Genomic DNA, 17,136 nt, shown 5'->3' with positions numbered 1-17,136 from the left:
GACCGTCAACAATGGGAAAAAAGGGAACTTTTAGTTGTGTAAAAACCAACAGGTGCGTTGAGCGGCCAAGTGAATCACCTGTACCGTAACGTGTCGTAGTCCACTTGCAACTCACTCGATATCTAGAGGATTTTGCTGCATCGAATGGGGATGACAGCACGAAGGTAGAACATCTCAGCATGAGTTTTGCACTCGCTTTGCAATATTCACAATCGCTCTATACATGGCCTTACTGTGACACGCTACTCTTAATATAGTTAATATAGACGGCCTTACACGCTAGATCATTGTACATACACACTAGATGGACGTTTGTGTGCTATGTGCGTCTAGTGGATTTTGACTGGGAACTACTCCTAGCTCTCTATGATCATGGGACAGGTGATATTATTGCAGCGAGGCTGTGCAGCATTGCATCGCGAAAGCGCGCCCATGATATTTTAGTAGTTGATAATGAAATTACTCATACTCATAGTGAGAAAGGGCTTGTGGCGTTCTCAATACATATGACACGTCAAGATTGCTTGGATACTAGTTTTACAAATCATGCTTAAATCGAACGCCGACTTTTCTATTTAATACGACTCGAGTTCCGTTCAAAAAAAATAAATCCTGCACACTATCTCTGAGTCAGCGGGGCGAAAAAAATCGCGAATGAAAGTTAATACATACCTGTTCGAGTTGGGTGATTAGGGGGGTCTTGCACCAACACTCAAGGTACCCGGAGTGGTAGCCTTGACTGCCTCCAACTTGTTCATTTTTTCCATCCAGTTCAGCATTCTTGGAGAAAGCAATTCACCCTCCGGTATTGCTTTCAGGTCTGCAAGCAGCGGGAACAAAAAGAAGTCCGCCCAGCTCAGCTGGCTTCCGAACACGTAGCCCTCGCCTGCCATCAGTTCTTCCAATTTACCAAGTAGTCTTTTAAGATGCTCTACACCCGGCTTGATTTGTTCGCGAACCGCAGAGTCTGTAAGTTTGCCCTCGTCGGTGGCGGCTACACGGGGTTTCACGACCCCTTTCTCGACAGCAGGGAAACCTAAAGCATGAAATTAGTACCATAGGCTCCATCTATCTGACTAAAATTTGACCATGCGCTCCGACAAGGACTCACAAACTCCCACATCTGTTCTTCGATGATTGCCTTCCCTTGGCCCGCTGAAACAAGCAAGCTGGGTTCTGGTGCAACCCTGTCAATGTAACGCGCGATGGCTGCGCTCTCGCGCAACTTCAGGTTGACTGTCTTCCCATCAATTTGGTGGATGATCAGGGTGGGAAGGAACCCGAATGGATGGTTGTCATATGCTGTGTCTGAGTGTGGAACACATCTAACTTGAGTGAAGGGTATTCCCTTATGATTCAATGCAAGAGTGATAGATCGGGTGAAGGTGCTGAATGGCGTCCCAATGATAGTGTAGATAGGTTGGGTCATGGCTGGTGCTGGAGTGATCGATTGGACTACTCAGCTTATTTTAATCATCTCGGTAAAGAGCGGCTAGTTAGCTAGTGTCCAAGCACTCGCCTCGTCCGATGATGGTGAGAACCTGTTAGAGACATTGGATTTTGACAAACGTGTGTGTGCGAAAATAATGACGACTTCATGACAATCGCGGACGGTCGCATGACTGAACCAGAGTTATATAAAGCTAAGAAGCTGTGGGTCTTGGAGTCTTCGGTTTTAATCTCCGATCATCACATCATGCATCTTAGCACATCTCTAATTAACACAAGTCGGAAACAAAAGTTACAAAACACAAATTCAAGCTATCGGGTAAGAAGTAGTACTACAAGAAGGTCAAACCTGCCGCCTACTAAATTCCAAATTTAAAGAACTACGATGTTGCAATTTACTGCGAAGATGGTTAGTGGGAGGCAACTGGTTGACCGGGGGCCATCACCTCACCTTTACGCGGCAATCACCTCAGAGTCACTGAGTCTTTCATATGGACATGGCGCCGGAACATTTTCATCCAGCAAGAAGTACTGCTTGGACTCCCGCGATCCTTCATCGCCGTAGTTCTTCAGCTCGGGGCTGACAGGGATGGGATCGTACTTGGCGAGGAGGGCGCGAACTTTTGCAAGTGCACCCGCGCGCTTTGCATCAGTGCTGAAGAGAATGTCAAAAATCCACTTTGGCTGGAAGACCATGGTCAGGCCCGGCGCATAACGCGTGCGCCTCACTTGGTGGGCCGGGGTTTGGATGACAGTGAAGAATTGTTCTCCGCCAAAGCAGAGGCACCATCTATCTGTGTCAATGTCGCGGGGTACACTTGAAGGCCAGGGTTTTTCATCAAGCTTGGCGAGACCGTTGAGGAGCTCCCAGAACAGAGTATTGTATTCCTCTACTGTTCGTGTGTTGTTCTCATTTTGTTTGGCAAGAAGAACGAGGGAGGTGTTGGGGCCAAGCTGGTGAGCTTGAGGGAGGTATGTGGAGAGCCCCTTGGCAATGGTGCGGATATGGCGTGGGTCTGAAAGGTCGTCTGAGTCGATGAACAAATAGAGCTGGTCGTCTGATTTAAAGCCCTTTGTAGCGTAGATGCAGGGGAATATTAATTCTTCATCGAGGAGAACTGCCTTATAGTCTTCGTAAGCATTACGCTGCCACGTTCCTTGTGGATATGCAGCAGTGACTTGGGCTCTGAAACGGATGAAATATCAGATTGCGCCCTTGAAGGGGTGCACACATCCGTACCTTGTCAAAGGAACACTCTGTTGGTCGTTTCGTTTACCACCAAATACAGCTTGAATAAAATCCTAGTCGTTGATTGTCAGTTCATTCATAACTGGTGACCAAAAATGCCTGATACGAACAATAATGGAGGATAATGTATCACGGAGCGTCTTCGGTACACCTCGAGATTTCATCGAGACAACATTGGCAAGAAGTATAATCAAAACGCCGCCAATGAGCTGTGCAGCTAGAGCATAGACGTTGAACATGATTGAAATTGGGGTGTTGAAAGTTGGAGTGCTGGAAGCTGAAGTGCTGAAAGTTGAAGAACTGGGGAATGTACTGAGGAATGTACTGAGGAATGTCTGGTAATGTTGGCAGAGTTTTTATAGGTCTCAAAGTCCAACTCGGACGATGCTGATTTGTTGTCCAACTGAGAAGCATCGTTACAACTCAAGGTCAAATTATTGCCTTGTGAAACAGACTGTAGGCCTCGGATGACGGCACGCAAATGATTCACTGGGCGTGCTTCCCATACAATAAGTCCTGCAATGTTAGAGCATCATCAATGACGCCGGAACAGTGAGAATGTCGACGTAGTGATAGCTACATCTTCATTTGGGAGATCTTACTAACTCTTTCACTTAGTAAGGTTTTGACTGATTAGCTATGCTTAAGCCTGTGAGAAAGATTATCATATACATGTATGTTGAGCACGTACTGCAATTTGTGAACATCTGGCGTCCGAGATCGTGACTTTTCGGTAACCTACTTTACTCCAGTAGTTCGTACATGATTTCAAGCCAAGAGGAGCTGCTGACCACATGCGCCACGATGGTTGACTACACCCGGGACCGAACAACGTTCACGGTATATCATCAAGATCCCAAAAACAAGCCGACACTGATCACAAACCAGAAACGTACCTAATTCCCTGAGAACACCAGCCCCTTTTAAAGCGGATTCAACAACTCGAAAAGAATGCACGTTGGCTCACCGGATGCAGTGGATGGACAAGAAATTTGGTCCACCCATGGGTCTATCCGAGGAGAACAAACTAGTATGGAATATATGTGCCCTGGCGGAAGCAATAATATCAGTTTCAAGCGTGGCGTTGTGGCGTAACGCCAGTTCAACCTTGGACCATGCCGGATTTTTGCCATCACAACCCCCTCCCTGATTGTTTGAGGTGCATCGCCAGATGGTTTGTCTGCAACAGTACCTGCAATCTGCATGTGCGGAAACGAAAACGACGACTCGGATCACAGCCGTTTTTTTGAATCGTCAGTTCGATGATAATCAGAAATTCCGGGCCCCCACATTCGTGGCAGCACTCGCTACCTCGAACTCGCTATTATTGCACATGCCGACCTTCCAAAAAAGCCCCACATGACCAAGCTGATTTTTAGTGCAATTAGGATTTCGTAGTATGGGGAAAGCTTGAGCTTGAGAACCAGGTGAGTGGTGACTCCATTAGGCGTGTGGTACTAGGTAACGCCAAAAGGTATATACGACCATAATATTCCTACGGCAGTACTGGACCTGATTTTCTCATACCTGATTGCAGCATGTGCCGAACTATTCGCAAATATGGCGATAGAAGCCTATCATGAAATGAGCTGGAACAAAGGGGTTGGCAACTTTGACGTTGAAGATGTAGTCTCTACAATTTTCATATGCATTTATTACACGTTTTTCAGTGACATTCTCTTCAAGTCGAACCTCCTCCATTTGGTTCGCTTGCTTGTGCGTGCACGAAGCCATTACGAACTTCCATCTTACTGTGCAAACCTCACAGGTCACGATGTGCATGCGCGACGGACTGCAAGTCTCAGAGCACATGATTTTGAAGTTAAGAATAAGCTTGCGAAAAGACGGCTTACAAAAACCGTCTGCGGGGTAGATTGAAGCTGAAGGCAACACATAAAGGGTCCATAGGCTGTTCGTAGTAGCCGTATGGGAGGAGTGATGTGGCCGCCGTTGAAGAAAAGAAAAGGACGAACGTGCCAACATAGCTTTTGCCATTCTGACAAGTGTAATAATAGAAACAATCGGCTGCTTGACTGAGAGCATGTATGACCATGGCATACTACTGAAGACTCGTAGGATGATTTCTGTGTCTCAAAGGATGAAATGCATTGGCAGAAAACTCGGTTTCTGTGAGTACTCCGAACAAAGCTCGTTGTCAACAATTATGTAATACACTGAGAATATTAATGATGTCGTGAGAAACGGAAATAAAATCCGGAAACACCGATGCTTCAGCTTCGTTCCGTGGAACATGTAGTAATGCATGATGTTCAATTGATGAAATGTTTTCAAGCCTCGCACGCACATACTCTAGGTGCGTTAGCAAATTGCGGTGGTCACATTTGGCTTTCATTCCCTTGTTGGAACTAGAAAGATCAAGTTAACCCATCTGCACTCGCGACGACTCGCACGGGAGTTTGACGTGTCCGAGTCAAACAGGTAAGATAGCAAGCCAAGCTCTAGGTTACTGAGCATCGCTACGGCGTTCCGCTTTCATTCCTGAAGGAGCAGCTCTCATATTTGAAATCTGAAGATCTACTACGTCCCAAGTCACCCATATCCGACACTTTGCCTGGGCTTTTGCGCACTTTCTTGTGCTGTCGTTTGGACCCTTGTCATGAAGAGGTGTCAGCGGTACACTGGGCCGTCCCTCCCGCATGCCCTGACTCATCAATTGTAACTTCCGTGTGTTGATTGACACTGTATTTTCCGATATATTTGAGACTGGTGTGGCATATACCGCGGACAAGTCGAATGCGGCCATCCTCCTCGGTGACCAAAGTTGTTACGCGAGTTGATCCTCTCTCATCACTTCCGCCCATCCAGACCCGAGGCTCTCTGCGTTGTGAGACACTCCCACCCCACGCTTGTCTCCATACTCGCACGGTCTTCCTATTTTCTTGTGCTTACTCTTGTTCAGTTCAAAATATATCTGGTCGATTTCCTATTGAAACATAATTGAAGGTAGGGCTCATGTCAAACTATGCACTGATCGTGTCATGTATGACCAATGCGTGACTGTGTCAAATGACGCCAGCCAGCTTTGAGACGCAAGGCCGCATAACAGCCTAAGCATAAGGACAAAATCGCGTCCTGGAAATCAGCAAGATAAATGTGGAAACAACTTGATAGTCCTTGAGTTTTTAATACGACAGTTGGATACACCATAATGCCAGCTTACTGACACATCAGTAGTTTTGAATTCGAAAGATGATCTACCATAGTATGGCTCGACTCCTAATGTGTGTCAACACGGGACATTAACCTGAAGCAGTGCCAGATGCCCTCATAGGAGACACCGACCCCCTGCTGTCCTGAGGGTTCAGCAAGATCTTCACGACTTCAGACAGATGATCTTATGATGGCCTTTGAGCGGCGCCCACCTTGCGTGCCGGTATAATATACCACACCGACGGACCATTTACGCCATTGTGCACTAAATATAATAGCGTACTGACTCCGTAGAATCTCACACGCCCATTTCTTTCCTCTTGTTTGATAGCTCTACTGGAGATATGGCAGACGCAAAGGTTTGGTTCAGTGGGTGAAAGAAAACCCATCAGAATCTTCATGAATACTGATGTCTCGCTGGCACATCTAGTTACTGGCACGTCGTCAGGATTCGGGAGATCGATGACTGAACTATTGCTCAACAAGGGCGACAAAGTCATAGCGACTCTTCGCCACCCTGACGCTTTATCAGATTTAGCAGCACAATTCCCATCTTCCCAGCTCTTAGTCATTCAGCTCGACGTGACCAACAGCGCGGGAGTTTCGGCTGCGTTTGCCAAAGCAAAAGAAGCTTTTGGAAGAATCGATGTTGTGTTTAACAATGCAGGCCAATCTGTAATGGGAGAGCTTGAGTCCGTAAGCGAGGAAGAAGCCCGTCCGATGTTCGAAGTGAACTTCTGGGGTGCTGTGCACGTGAGCAAGGAAGCAGTGAAGTTCTTCCGGGAAGTGAACAAGCCAATCGGTGGGAGACTACTACAGGTCTCGTCAAGGCTCGGATTGGCAGGCGGTGCGGCGGGCGCCTTCTATAGTGCATCGTGAGTATTCTAAATCATGTGGCATGCTGTTTTTAAGCGATAGCATTGCGACAGAAAATTTGGCAGGTGTAATCAAATTCTTGAGAGTGGATATGCTAACCAAATCATTTAGCACTGGAAGGCCTGAGCGAGTCCTTGGCAAAAGAACTTGATCCTGCGTGGAACATAAAGGTGACTTTAGAATATTTGACGTATAAAGATTTACCAACCTTTCGTTTCCCCAAGGTCACAATAATTGAGCCAGGTCCATTCCGTACCAAGATATTCAAAGACAACCTACGCCTAATTTCCCAGCACCCTGCGTACACCAATCCCGATTTGCCCAGTTCCCAGTATCGACAATTCGTCGCGTCGGACAATATCGATGGAGATGCAGACAAGGCAGTGGTGGCCATCGAGAAGTTGACCCACCTTGATGATGTTCCTATGCGCCTGCCACTGCACAGAAGGGTCGTTGTTTCAGCAAGGGAGAAAATCAAGAGCCTGACTGAGGACGTGAATAACTTTGAAAGTTGGTCTGAAGATCTTTACCATTGAAATGTATGCAGTGTCGTCGGTTTTCCTACCTTTTCGAATAGCCTCATAGGCTTTATGTAGCAATCTTCCTCTGTGGAGAGACTACTACTATGTATAACAATTGTAACAGACGTCTAGATCCAGAAGCGGATAAAACAAGTCTGCAGACTTGTTTTATCGGAAAATGCCGGGAAGTCAATCAATAAGGTAGACTTTGCGCAAAACCAGCAAACCTCACGTGATAAAGCGTGATAAAGCGTGACAAAACCATTGATCCTGTATACGAAGGGAAACAGGACTAGTTCAAGAAAATCAGAGACGGATACATTGTAGAGGATAGCTCTAACTACAAATCATCCGTTCCCGATTGTTTGTTAATGCCGTGTTGAGAGAGAAGATGTGTATTCTTTAGTCTACAGAGGTAATCAGAGTTCCACTAAGTCCAAATTTGAATGACCTGCCGCCGTGCATGCCGTTAGCGATGTCCGGAGTGTCTTTTCCACCCTCTTCACCACCAGGATGCCCAAGCGCTCATCAAAGGTGCGCTCGGCCCTTGAAAACCTTGGGCAGTATGCAAAGAAGAGGAAGGTTTCAGCACAAGCAGACAAGGAGAACAAGGTGAATATAGGACATACTCAAACTAAACGGGAGCCAAGCTGCTTGGGCAGCGAAGAAATATCGTGGACATCGTGTTCTTCCTGATTCAATTCTCACCGAGCTCGATGCAGCACTTATAATCTAGGTAAAATTTGTTTAGCATTTGCATATAGTATACAACACATACATATCACATACATATCATCTACGTTATCATCAAACTACACTACTACTTACTTACTCTTCGCAGTTTATCTGCGCTGTCCATAATGGGATTTCTCGGTCTCGAAAGGATTACCCGTCCGGCCAACGTACATGTCACACCTTGGTCACACCACGTGAGGTTTGCTGGTTTTGCGCAAAGTCTACCTTATCATATTATCATCCCGCGATTCCCGCCTGCCCACTGATCTGAGTCAACACTTCGAAACTTCAACATCCGTCCTGCCTGCCTGCAGTTGCCATGAGGATATTTGCCCTCATCTCTCCCGATCCCTGCAAGTCTATTAAATTTGCCTGTAAACACCATCATGGTGTCGTTGAATATCTGCTCCCAGTATATACTACTGCCACTCCAGGTGACTAGAACAGCGACGGCAAGCTGACAAGGACGACGGGAATCACAGGATTGGCGTGACGGTACATGACATATATGACCGGATGTGTGATGGTGGCTGATGTACTAGACGACAGGGCAGTCGCAATGATGTAAGACAAGAGGCAGATCTTTGACCGGCTGGACCTTTTCGACCAAGCATCCCCAGACATTGCCCAGACGTATCCACCAGACTTTGGCGTGGGGCCTCCGCCGATTCATTAAAGACTGTCCATTTCCTACACGTCATCCTGTTTGTCCGGGCGCTTCGGTGTTCCCTGAAAAGTCTAATGTCGAGACCATGTTTAGCACAGACCTTTGAAGGAGGTTGACCGCTAACATGTGAATGACGAATCAAATCGACATTCCAAGCGGTGTCCCTAATACGAAGGAATGTCTATCTTCTTTTGATAGCTCTGGCTAAAGAAGACTATGCGACGTCCGGATTTCGTACAACTGGGACATTGTAGTATGTTTTGATCACTTTACAACAACATTGTTTTCGGGTTATTTTTTTTTGCAGGTGAAGACAAAAATGCTCTGGGAACCACAGTCCAGTGTGAAGTCCCTGGATAGCTCTGCACCTGTGTCTTTGAATGGTGTTGTCTGACCCGGAGTCGGGTGTCACACGCATTGAACAAGTTGGGATTTATTCCACCAAACCTTGATAGATCATCGGACATCGCGTCTGTTGGTATTCGAGACGATCGGCCTAGCGCGAGGATGATATCATAACTTTGCACTCGCTTACTGTTGTAATCTAGTCCAATGGATCTCGATGGGTCTGATTAATCGACGCTCCTTACGAAGTCTGAAAGCATTACAGTCAAAAACTGATTCATCATTCTACATCGAAGTTTCTGGTTCCATTATATTCATCCGAAGATGATGATGATTACAAGATTCTTGTCCAAAATTGTAAAAGTAAACAGCCCGTCAGAACTCGACCGATTTTGTGTGTATTTGATGGAGATAAATACTTAATTTCATATCGATAGACCAGAATTCATTTTGTTGGTCTTACTGCTTCCCTGGATGAACAACTTGAAAAGCACCGTATGGACGATTCAGTGGTTGTCAAACAGCAATAGGTCATTAATGCATCTGCTCACATGTCGCGGCTGTTGTAATTATGATTTTCGCAATATTTAAGCAAGAGAGACCACTGGCATTGGGTGCCATGCATATATGGCATCCATCATATCATGCTGCGTTGCTGCACGTTCATAAATTAACTGTTGTTTTATATAACTACAAAGCTGTACAATGTATCAAAAGATGTGACAGTCGCGAGCTGAGGGAGGTTGTCAAAAGTAGCGAACTTCCAAATCCTTTACCATCATGCCCAGTGAGAGTATCCTACCCTTCCACCTGAATAGTATCGTAAATGGTGGGACTCTGTTGTCTTTTCAGCTCCACAAGTAAAGAGAAGCAGTAAGACGAAAAAATGAAATCTGGTCCATCAATGTGGAAGTAGTTGCAAAGACGCAAATACCCATTATTTTGGGTCTAAAGCGTGACATTTACTCCCTTCGCAATGGCTTGACCTAAGGTCTCATTCACATGCTGAAAGAGCTGGCACTGCTTGGTGCGGATAGCCATGTCACTAGCCTGACCGAGATGGAAGATAACATTGGAGATCAAGTTGTTTTGATCACGTTCAGATAGACCATTCCACTGTCATGGTTCAATCAGCGATTAAAAGGCAAATTGCGCATAGTGCGATTGCTACGTACGAAGATCCTGGGAAGATCGAAATCTATCTCGCTGGGTGTGCTGAGGTACTTGACGGCGCCGCCAGTCCAAATGGTGTGATTGTCATCATTATATGGCCGAGGAGCAAGCCCAAGCATATCTTGCTGCGACCAAAAGTTCGGGCGCTTTCCCTGGTTGTTGAAGCTCATGGCACCGTCACGCAAGAAATTTGCTGGATAAACTCGATTTAGCATCACACAGCGCGGTGGAGCAAAGTTACGAACCGACGGGATTGAGAGGGGCATTGACCTGTTATTCACAGTTTCAGGCACGACCAGGTTGTCACACGATGCTACTTACAGGAAGTTGTTTGCTGTTGATTCCAGTGCGGTATCGCTGGGCATCTAGATGAATGAAGTTAAGTAGAAGGTTTCAAAATTATGTCAGAAAGCAAGTACTTACCACCGTAAGCGAACAATCGTGCTTGCAGTGTGGGATCTGCGCTAGGCTCGAGACCATAAGGCTAGGTGAAATCAGCCTTGTTGGTTCGCGGGGTTTTAGAAAGACAAACCATATTGGCAGGGTCAAAGCCAATTTGTTCGATCTCGGCGAAATAATTAGTCCTATGAGAAAAGGTCAGTTATGGTGCATGAACATCGAAAACCACACATCCGTACGGGTTCTGCACAAGGGTAATCCGACCAATTTCCTGCAGAGGTACATCTTCTGGGAGCCATTCTAGAAATAGAGATGTGAGTGTCAAGAATATAGTTGAGGACAGTGAAATGTACCCTTGGTAAGGTCTAGGACGTTGTCTGAGAGAAAATACAAGCGTCAGCCTAAAGAAACCAGATAAGACCGGGCATCAAACATTTATAATTCTCGGCTTGCTCAGCCGTCATGGTTTGCCAGTAGACTGTCCAGCTTGGGTAATCTCCAGCTGCAATGGCGTCATAAAGATCTTGAGTGCCAAAGTCAGGGTTCACGCCAGCGAGCGCGATGGCCTCGTCATTAGTGTTATTCCTGATACCTTGATCCGTCATTACAGTGGTCCTGTATTATGTCGACGGTCAAGATACCAAGCACGGCAGTGACCACTTACTTGATATAGACCCATGAGTCATTTCCCTTCACAGCGCGGAACGTGTTACCACTCCAGCCACTCATATGCCTGGGGACTGGTGAGTGAAGGAGAGTACACGCATAGTCCATAAGATACATACCTGTAGCCGTAAGGGGTCCCGAGGTCAGACATGGTGCGCATGACCTATCACATATTGATGTTAGCAAAGATCATCACTTGATTGGAAAAGTTTTGCGGGAACGTACCTGGTACATTGATTCATTATTCGCGGAAAGGTAATCTAAAAAAATGTAAAGCCTGCACATCAGAGTGGCTGAGTTGTCGCTCACCCCAGAAATTCTGGTGAGGTGTAAAGTGAGTGTGAGTGAAGGCTAATGATATAATAAGGAAAATATACATTGTAATCCATAAGGTTTGTCTGAGGATTGCGTTTCTGAGAATGGATGAAGTCTGGATACACGTTCAATATAACAAGCCATGCAGTAATTCGTTATACTAACGAGGGAATTTTGCCGGATCGCGAAGCCAGAAAACAGGGTGGTTTAAGAATACCCAGTCCAAGATTCCGTCTTCTGTGCGCATCCTAAGTTTAAAATAGCAACACAGTGAGCACTCAGCGGCAGTACAAAAATAACGCATTTACTTAAACGCGAGCCCTCGCAAGTCTCGAACAGTATCCGAATTGCCCAAATTACCGGCAATTGTAGAAAACCGGGCAGTAAGTGGGGTACGCTTGCCAACCTCCGAAAAGAGTGTCGCCATCGAGTAGTTCGCTGCCACGGGTGTGGTTACTTCAAACCAACCATGGGCACCTGCGCCTTTTGCATGGATGGTGCGCTCAGGCTTTACAAAAAGCTCATTAACAGTGGCATTGTGGAGAATCCTGCGTGTCTTACCACTCTCTCTCGGACAAAGTGAGCCAGTTGTTCGATCTATGATGTATGTTAGGAAAGTTCGATGCTACTCCAAAGCGATCCCTTGCCAGGCTAGTAGATGAAATCAGAATAGGTCCAGTCGTTCCTAGTCTGTCGGCCATGTACGGATTGGGATATCTGCACGTAACATGCTTGTTATTTGTGAAGTACGGTTGGGGAGTAGCTAACTTACGCTTCTCCACCAGATAGGGTGTAGTCGAGTTGAGTAGAAGGATCATTGACGATCGAATCTTGCACATTTGGACCTTGATAGATATCGAAGTAGGGCTGACTTGCGTCACGCTTGGCTTGTTCAGCGTGCGCAATGGTCGCAGCTCCTGAGAATAGAAGCGAAGCAAAGACAGAGAAGTACATTCTATCAATGAAAGGAAGTTGGATTACGAGAATTATAACTCTACACATTATTTATACGGAAAGCTCTGGACCTGCAGGCTGAGCATGCGACAAGAAAAGTTGTATATCTGCGCAAAAACCCTGAGATGGTGAGAAACTGTCTTTGACATGAGTTAAAAAACAAGGCGGCCTAGCAGGAAATCAAGAAATGACCTTTGTCTTCTCCCCACAACGGTTTGAACCGGTGGTGACTATTCATGATGCCGACAGTGAGAGTTTACTTTGGGGGAAAGTTACGGTGCCGTTCGACTAAAGCGCCGTATTGTAGCCGTGTCCCTGGGAGTAACTTAGGCTTATAATACTGCAATGTAGTCCAATTGTTGTAAGCAATAAGATGTAGGCATGCAACTTGCCTGGAGCTCTGAACCACACAGTATAATAAGATGCGGCCGCAGTGACTGCACTAAGATGAGCAGTCAGATTTTAGGGTGTGACATGTGGATATTTGCTTAGGTATCATGGTACTGGTGTGACCGGGAGCGGGGAAGGTCAGTTTCTGTCGGTTGAATAAAAGCTGACCGGCATGTCACAGTACGATATTACATAATCTAACTCGTGACATCAATGACGGTTTGTCGGCAGACTCGGCCTCGCCATTTTGACTCCCTCCCTGAGCCTGTGGTATTGTTCCTTACCCAACTCTCGAAATCAAAAAAGAATTCCCCTCGAGCACTTCAACTTCGTTAATCCTCTGAATTGTCCAAGGGATGATCAATGCATCCGGGTTTGAAGCTTGATGGTGGCAGTTGAACTGAGAAGCAGCCGCTTCAAGAGCATTTGAATGCCGGAATTTCAAACTGTGGACCTATATTACATCCCCGGTTGTCACCTAGTCTAGGACACCCTGGAGTTCTACCGTGGATTAGGTACAACCAGTTTTGCCGAGTAACACGGGTACGGGTACGACTCGGAGGCTCTGCAAAAATTTCGAGGATTATCGATAGATAAATTTCCATGCGACCTCAACTGCAGTCTCTCAGATTCATTATGCATAGGCTAAGCGCTCACATGGCACAGCTCGCAAGTCACGTTTGCAATTTTTGCGACCTACCGGCATTCTCATGCCCACCGACAAGCGATATCGAACTTGATGCATTACCGGCCAAGAACACACGTAGTTGTTAGCGGTAAGCCGACTCTCGTGTTAGAGTCTCCCACCAGAAAACAAAATGGCGAACAAAAGCTGATATCGCGTATCCTGACAATTTTTGGGACAAAACCGACGACGAAATTATATGATGTCCCCGTCTTCATTCAATTTCATTCACAAATTTTAACTACATCTAAAGCTTAATTCCGCTGCATATGATCACTTCACGATGTCATGATCACAACGTCGCTTGAAAGCTCACAGCGGCCGTAACTATCTCGAGTTCAAAAATTTACATGCCTTATTGACCCTGTCAACCACAAGCCACATCACCGAAGACGCACACCAGCTGGACAAGGGACGAAAAACCTTAATCTGGGCATTGAAAAAATGTGCTCAGTGGCGTGTGTTTTGACAAGTCAAGGTCTGAATGCGAAGGATGCCCGTCAAACTCTTAGCGGCTCAGTATCAGAGTGTGAAAGTACTGACGCGGACGGTCTGACGAGTGAAAAGAAGCTAGAGATGTGCCTTGCATCCAAATTTTACAGTCGCACCGCCAAAAGTGCTTATCGTTAGTATCGGGGGCAGAAAGGAATTGACCTCTTGGCAATTAGCAAAATGGCAGAATGGCGATTGGCAGAATCATTGACAGAAGTCGGCAAAATGTATTGTGAGTGTTTTACTCTTTTGACTATATTTCTACTACGACAAAAATAGGTTTGGCCCCTACGGAATTCAAGTCATATCTTCTGATATCAAAGTACATCACTGTTCCATTCCAGTGCACTCTCTGAGCCTTGATAATCTGAGTACACCAATCTCTTTATTTTCTGGCAGTTGTCACTGTCAATGGTCAGCCTCCCACGTCTCGCACTCAGATCTTTCAAACTCTTCCAGCAATTACCAATCAATTTCGGACCCACAAGATAGTCGTGGTCATCGGAGTCTGCTGCGATGGAAGCCGGCAATATTGCGACATGTTTTTTGGTCGATCAAATGTTCGAAGTGGTTGCTGTCGCAAGCCCCAAGTTGCCAAGCACTAGTTACATATGGAAAGTGATGATTCAAGTTGTTTTTGGTAGCAAAGTTGTCAAGCACAATTTTTGGACGGGCTTTGATGGTAATTGCCAAGTGCACGCCAAGAGATATGTTCTAACATACGTCAAAATTTTATTGTTTGTTAGTAGGAACAAATACCAGGGGTCCATGTTATTGTATTTCTGCCGACCACCCCTGACCTACTGCCAGCAATCCCCACTGGCAGGATGGCAGGATTCTGCCACCAACCCAAGGCTGCAAAGCGCTGTCACAGCAAAGATGAGTCTCCAAGTACTTACATCAGCTATATATGTAATACACTCAATCACTGACTCTGTTTGGTTGCCAACTTTGGGATTGACATGGACATATGACATACATAGTACTTACATCATCTGCCGGGGTTCTATCGAATGTGTCGGTTTTTACTCGTGGGAAATGCTCTTATGCTCACTGGATGCGCTTACAGTCTAGATTCGAGGATCAGCAGAATTGTGCATGTTCTGTGTCCACAGGACGAACAGACCGCCATTGCTAGAATCAAAATTTTATGAAGTTCATAGGACATAAATGACAATATAGACAAGCACCAATGCTATCACAGACTCGATGAATGTTGAAATCAAACCACGGACTGACAACACATGTGTCACTCCAACCTCGGTCACACAAGTCGAACGTTCACTTGAGCGACTCAGATCGCCCTCCGATTGATCAATTATCTGGTTCTATCCTATATTCCTTGAGTGTCAGTTGTACTGAGTGAGTCACATGCGACACACCATTCCTGTAGTATCTCTACCCCTATTGACGTTTTGAGAGGACTGTTGAAAGAGCTAAATAACACATCTTGTGGTGGAAGACCTGACTTACCGAACCTAGCCCGGACGTCCCATTCGTAGTTCTGCTTGCATCGGGCCGCGGAGTGCCAATGATAGGAGGTGCGTTTGATTGTCCCTGCGCCTGAGCACCTTGGAAGTTAGTGTCTCCCGAGAGTGCCTGAATATCTGCGCCGCGTCGTGATCTGGTAGTAGAATCTGGGTTGAGATTGAAGATATTTCTCAATATCTGTTCCAGTTCCTCGTCATTGACATCAGCAGGAGTCGGGCTACGACACTCGTTTGCCGTTGCACTCTGCATTGCACGCTCGCGAGCCTGATGTATAGCGAGGACAGTGAGTAACCCGACCTTCTCACCCTCCTCGATCGACATCTGACCCTCCCGCGTGCAAAGGTGCTTGTATTCAGGCAAAAGCAGCGATCTATCGATCTCATACTTGTTATAAATGGCGATCTTTTCTACGGGGTCCATCTTGAGATTCTGGAGCTGATCAATAGCCAGCTTCTTCATCTCAGGAAATTGCCACCTCGTAGAGAGCTCGAGTATGACGAGCCAGTTGTCTGATGACTTCCTGTCCAGTCTGTACTTCCTGTAGCCCGAAGTCAAGGACAATGTCGGTAGGAGAACTAAGTGAGGGCTTACGGGCTGTACCAGACCCAGAGGAGTGTCGCGAAGTGATCACTAGTTACGTCTTCGACCCGAAACGCGCTGTCATCAGATATTCCATCCTGGGGAACTTGTGCAAGTTCCTGGACGAAAACCTGAGATTCGCGCTCGAAGAAGGACCTGTGAACGCGAAAGAAGGTATTTTCAACCTGTGTACAAGTGGCGGTTAGCGCTCGCGAGATACGTTCAGGACATCGTAGCGTACGAGAAAGGTGATGTTGCCGTCTGGAAGATAAAACTCTGGGTGATGCTGAACATGCGAAACGCCGTGCTGAGAATCGGTCTCCATGATAGTATGGGCTCAGACGATTGGTGGTAAGCTGTGGGTTGCAATCTGGAAAGGCTGTCAGATATCGCCTAATTTATGTGTACGGGTTCGGCACTTCGAGACTAAAAGAGTCCCTCTGATTGCTCAAGAATAACACGTTCAATCACAAGTACAAGCACAGTCGCGCAATCCTAGCATTTAGAAGCATCAGTCGATCAGGTGAGATAGGAAGCTGTGGGTAGCCAAGTCTTCATTGAGAATGACTCGACGACAACACAGCTTCTGATCCAAATCCAGTGCGTACGACGCCTACAAAGGTGACCTTTTTCAATCAAGAGATAACGCACATCAGACACAGGCTGAACATGTGACCCTAGGATCTTCTAGGATGCACTGCAGTTGTAGGTCCAGCTTCCCGGAGTATCATGTAATGGTTCCATGGGTGACGTGCACTGAATTAGAGCAACTGCCTCGAAATGATACGTGATCGCTCGCGCCCAAATCCCAGATGGATTCGAGTTAGCAGTCTCGTGTTCCAGGACGAATATGGGTTGAGATACAGTATAGTGAAGTCATGGACAACACGGTCAGACTGTTATGAGGGTTGTGAAGTAAATCAATCTGAACATCATGTAGAAAAAAAACATCGTCGTGTGGCTCCTTCTGTCTATGATA

General features: G+C 46.3%; 5 protein-coding genes across 5 annotated transcripts; 1 reads left to right on the top strand and 4 right to left on the bottom strand.

Moving 5' to 3' along the window:
- Positions 1-437: 437 nt before the first annotated feature.
- Positions 438-1,632, bottom strand: EDB93DRAFT_1165566 (uncharacterized protein). Its single transcript, XM_041450175.1, has 2 exons — positions 1,108-1,632; positions 438-1,036 (listed from the first exon to the last, which is right to left on the bottom strand). Exons 1-2 carry the CDS (start codon positions 1,427-1,429, stop codon positions 690-692), a joined length of 669 nt encoding a protein of 222 aa, XP_041304643.1. The 5' UTR covers positions 1,430-1,632; the 3' UTR covers positions 438-689.
- A 51-nt stretch (positions 1,633-1,683) lies between these two features.
- On the bottom strand, positions 1,684-3,194 carry EDB93DRAFT_723299 (YqcI/YcgG family-domain-containing protein). The gene is made up of 3 exons (XM_041457226.1): positions 2,809-3,194; positions 2,690-2,751; positions 1,684-2,635 (listed from the first exon to the last, which is right to left on the bottom strand). Exons 1-3 carry the CDS (start codon positions 2,935-2,937, stop codon positions 1,903-1,905), a joined length of 924 nt encoding a protein of 307 aa, XP_041304642.1. The 5' UTR covers positions 2,938-3,194; the 3' UTR covers positions 1,684-1,902.
- Positions 3,195-6,172: 2,978 nt separating this feature from the next.
- EDB93DRAFT_1165509 (NAD(P)-binding protein) lies at positions 6,173-7,436 on the top strand. The gene is made up of 5 exons (XM_041450174.1): positions 6,173-6,238; positions 6,300-6,744; positions 6,799-6,806; positions 6,857-6,915; positions 6,970-7,436. Exons 1-5 carry the CDS (start codon positions 6,214-6,216, stop codon positions 7,279-7,281), a joined length of 849 nt encoding a protein of 282 aa, XP_041304641.1. The 5' UTR covers positions 6,173-6,213; the 3' UTR covers positions 7,282-7,436.
- A 2,215-nt stretch (positions 7,437-9,651) lies between these two features.
- Positions 9,652-13,050, bottom strand: EDB93DRAFT_1165499 (catalase-like domain-containing protein). Its single transcript, XM_041450173.1, has 21 exons — positions 12,913-13,050; positions 12,713-12,860; positions 12,339-12,660; positions 12,214-12,283; positions 12,128-12,163; positions 11,875-12,074; positions 11,732-11,814; positions 11,629-11,681; positions 11,561-11,570; positions 11,477-11,511; positions 11,371-11,414; positions 11,250-11,318; positions 11,019-11,200; positions 10,939-10,962; positions 10,825-10,885; positions 10,719-10,770; positions 10,610-10,670; positions 10,508-10,551; positions 10,432-10,456; positions 10,189-10,379; positions 9,652-10,129 (listed from the first exon to the last, which is right to left on the bottom strand). Exons 3-21 carry the CDS (start codon positions 12,566-12,568, stop codon positions 9,962-9,964), a joined length of 1,638 nt encoding a protein of 545 aa, XP_041304640.1. The 5' UTR covers positions 12,569-12,660; positions 12,713-12,860; positions 12,913-13,050; the 3' UTR covers positions 9,652-9,961.
- Positions 13,051-15,326: 2,276 nt separating this feature from the next.
- Positions 15,327-16,704, bottom strand: EDB93DRAFT_723008 (uncharacterized protein). The gene is made up of 3 exons (XM_041457225.1): positions 16,399-16,704; positions 16,170-16,342; positions 15,327-16,116 (listed from the first exon to the last, which is right to left on the bottom strand). Exons 1-3 carry the CDS (start codon positions 16,480-16,482, stop codon positions 15,492-15,494), a joined length of 882 nt encoding a protein of 293 aa, XP_041304639.1. The 5' UTR covers positions 16,483-16,704; the 3' UTR covers positions 15,327-15,491.
- Positions 16,705-17,136: the final 432 nt, after the last annotated feature.

The sequence above is a fragment of the Suillus bovinus genome (genome assembly GCF_016758785.1).
Source record: "Suillus bovinus strain UH-Sbo-P2 chromosome Unknown EDB93scaffold_58, whole genome shotgun sequence".
NCBI classification, from domain to species: Eukaryota; Fungi; Basidiomycota; class Agaricomycetes; order Boletales; family Suillaceae; genus Suillus; species Suillus bovinus.
This window is presented reverse-complemented; position numbering and strand designations above follow the sequence as displayed.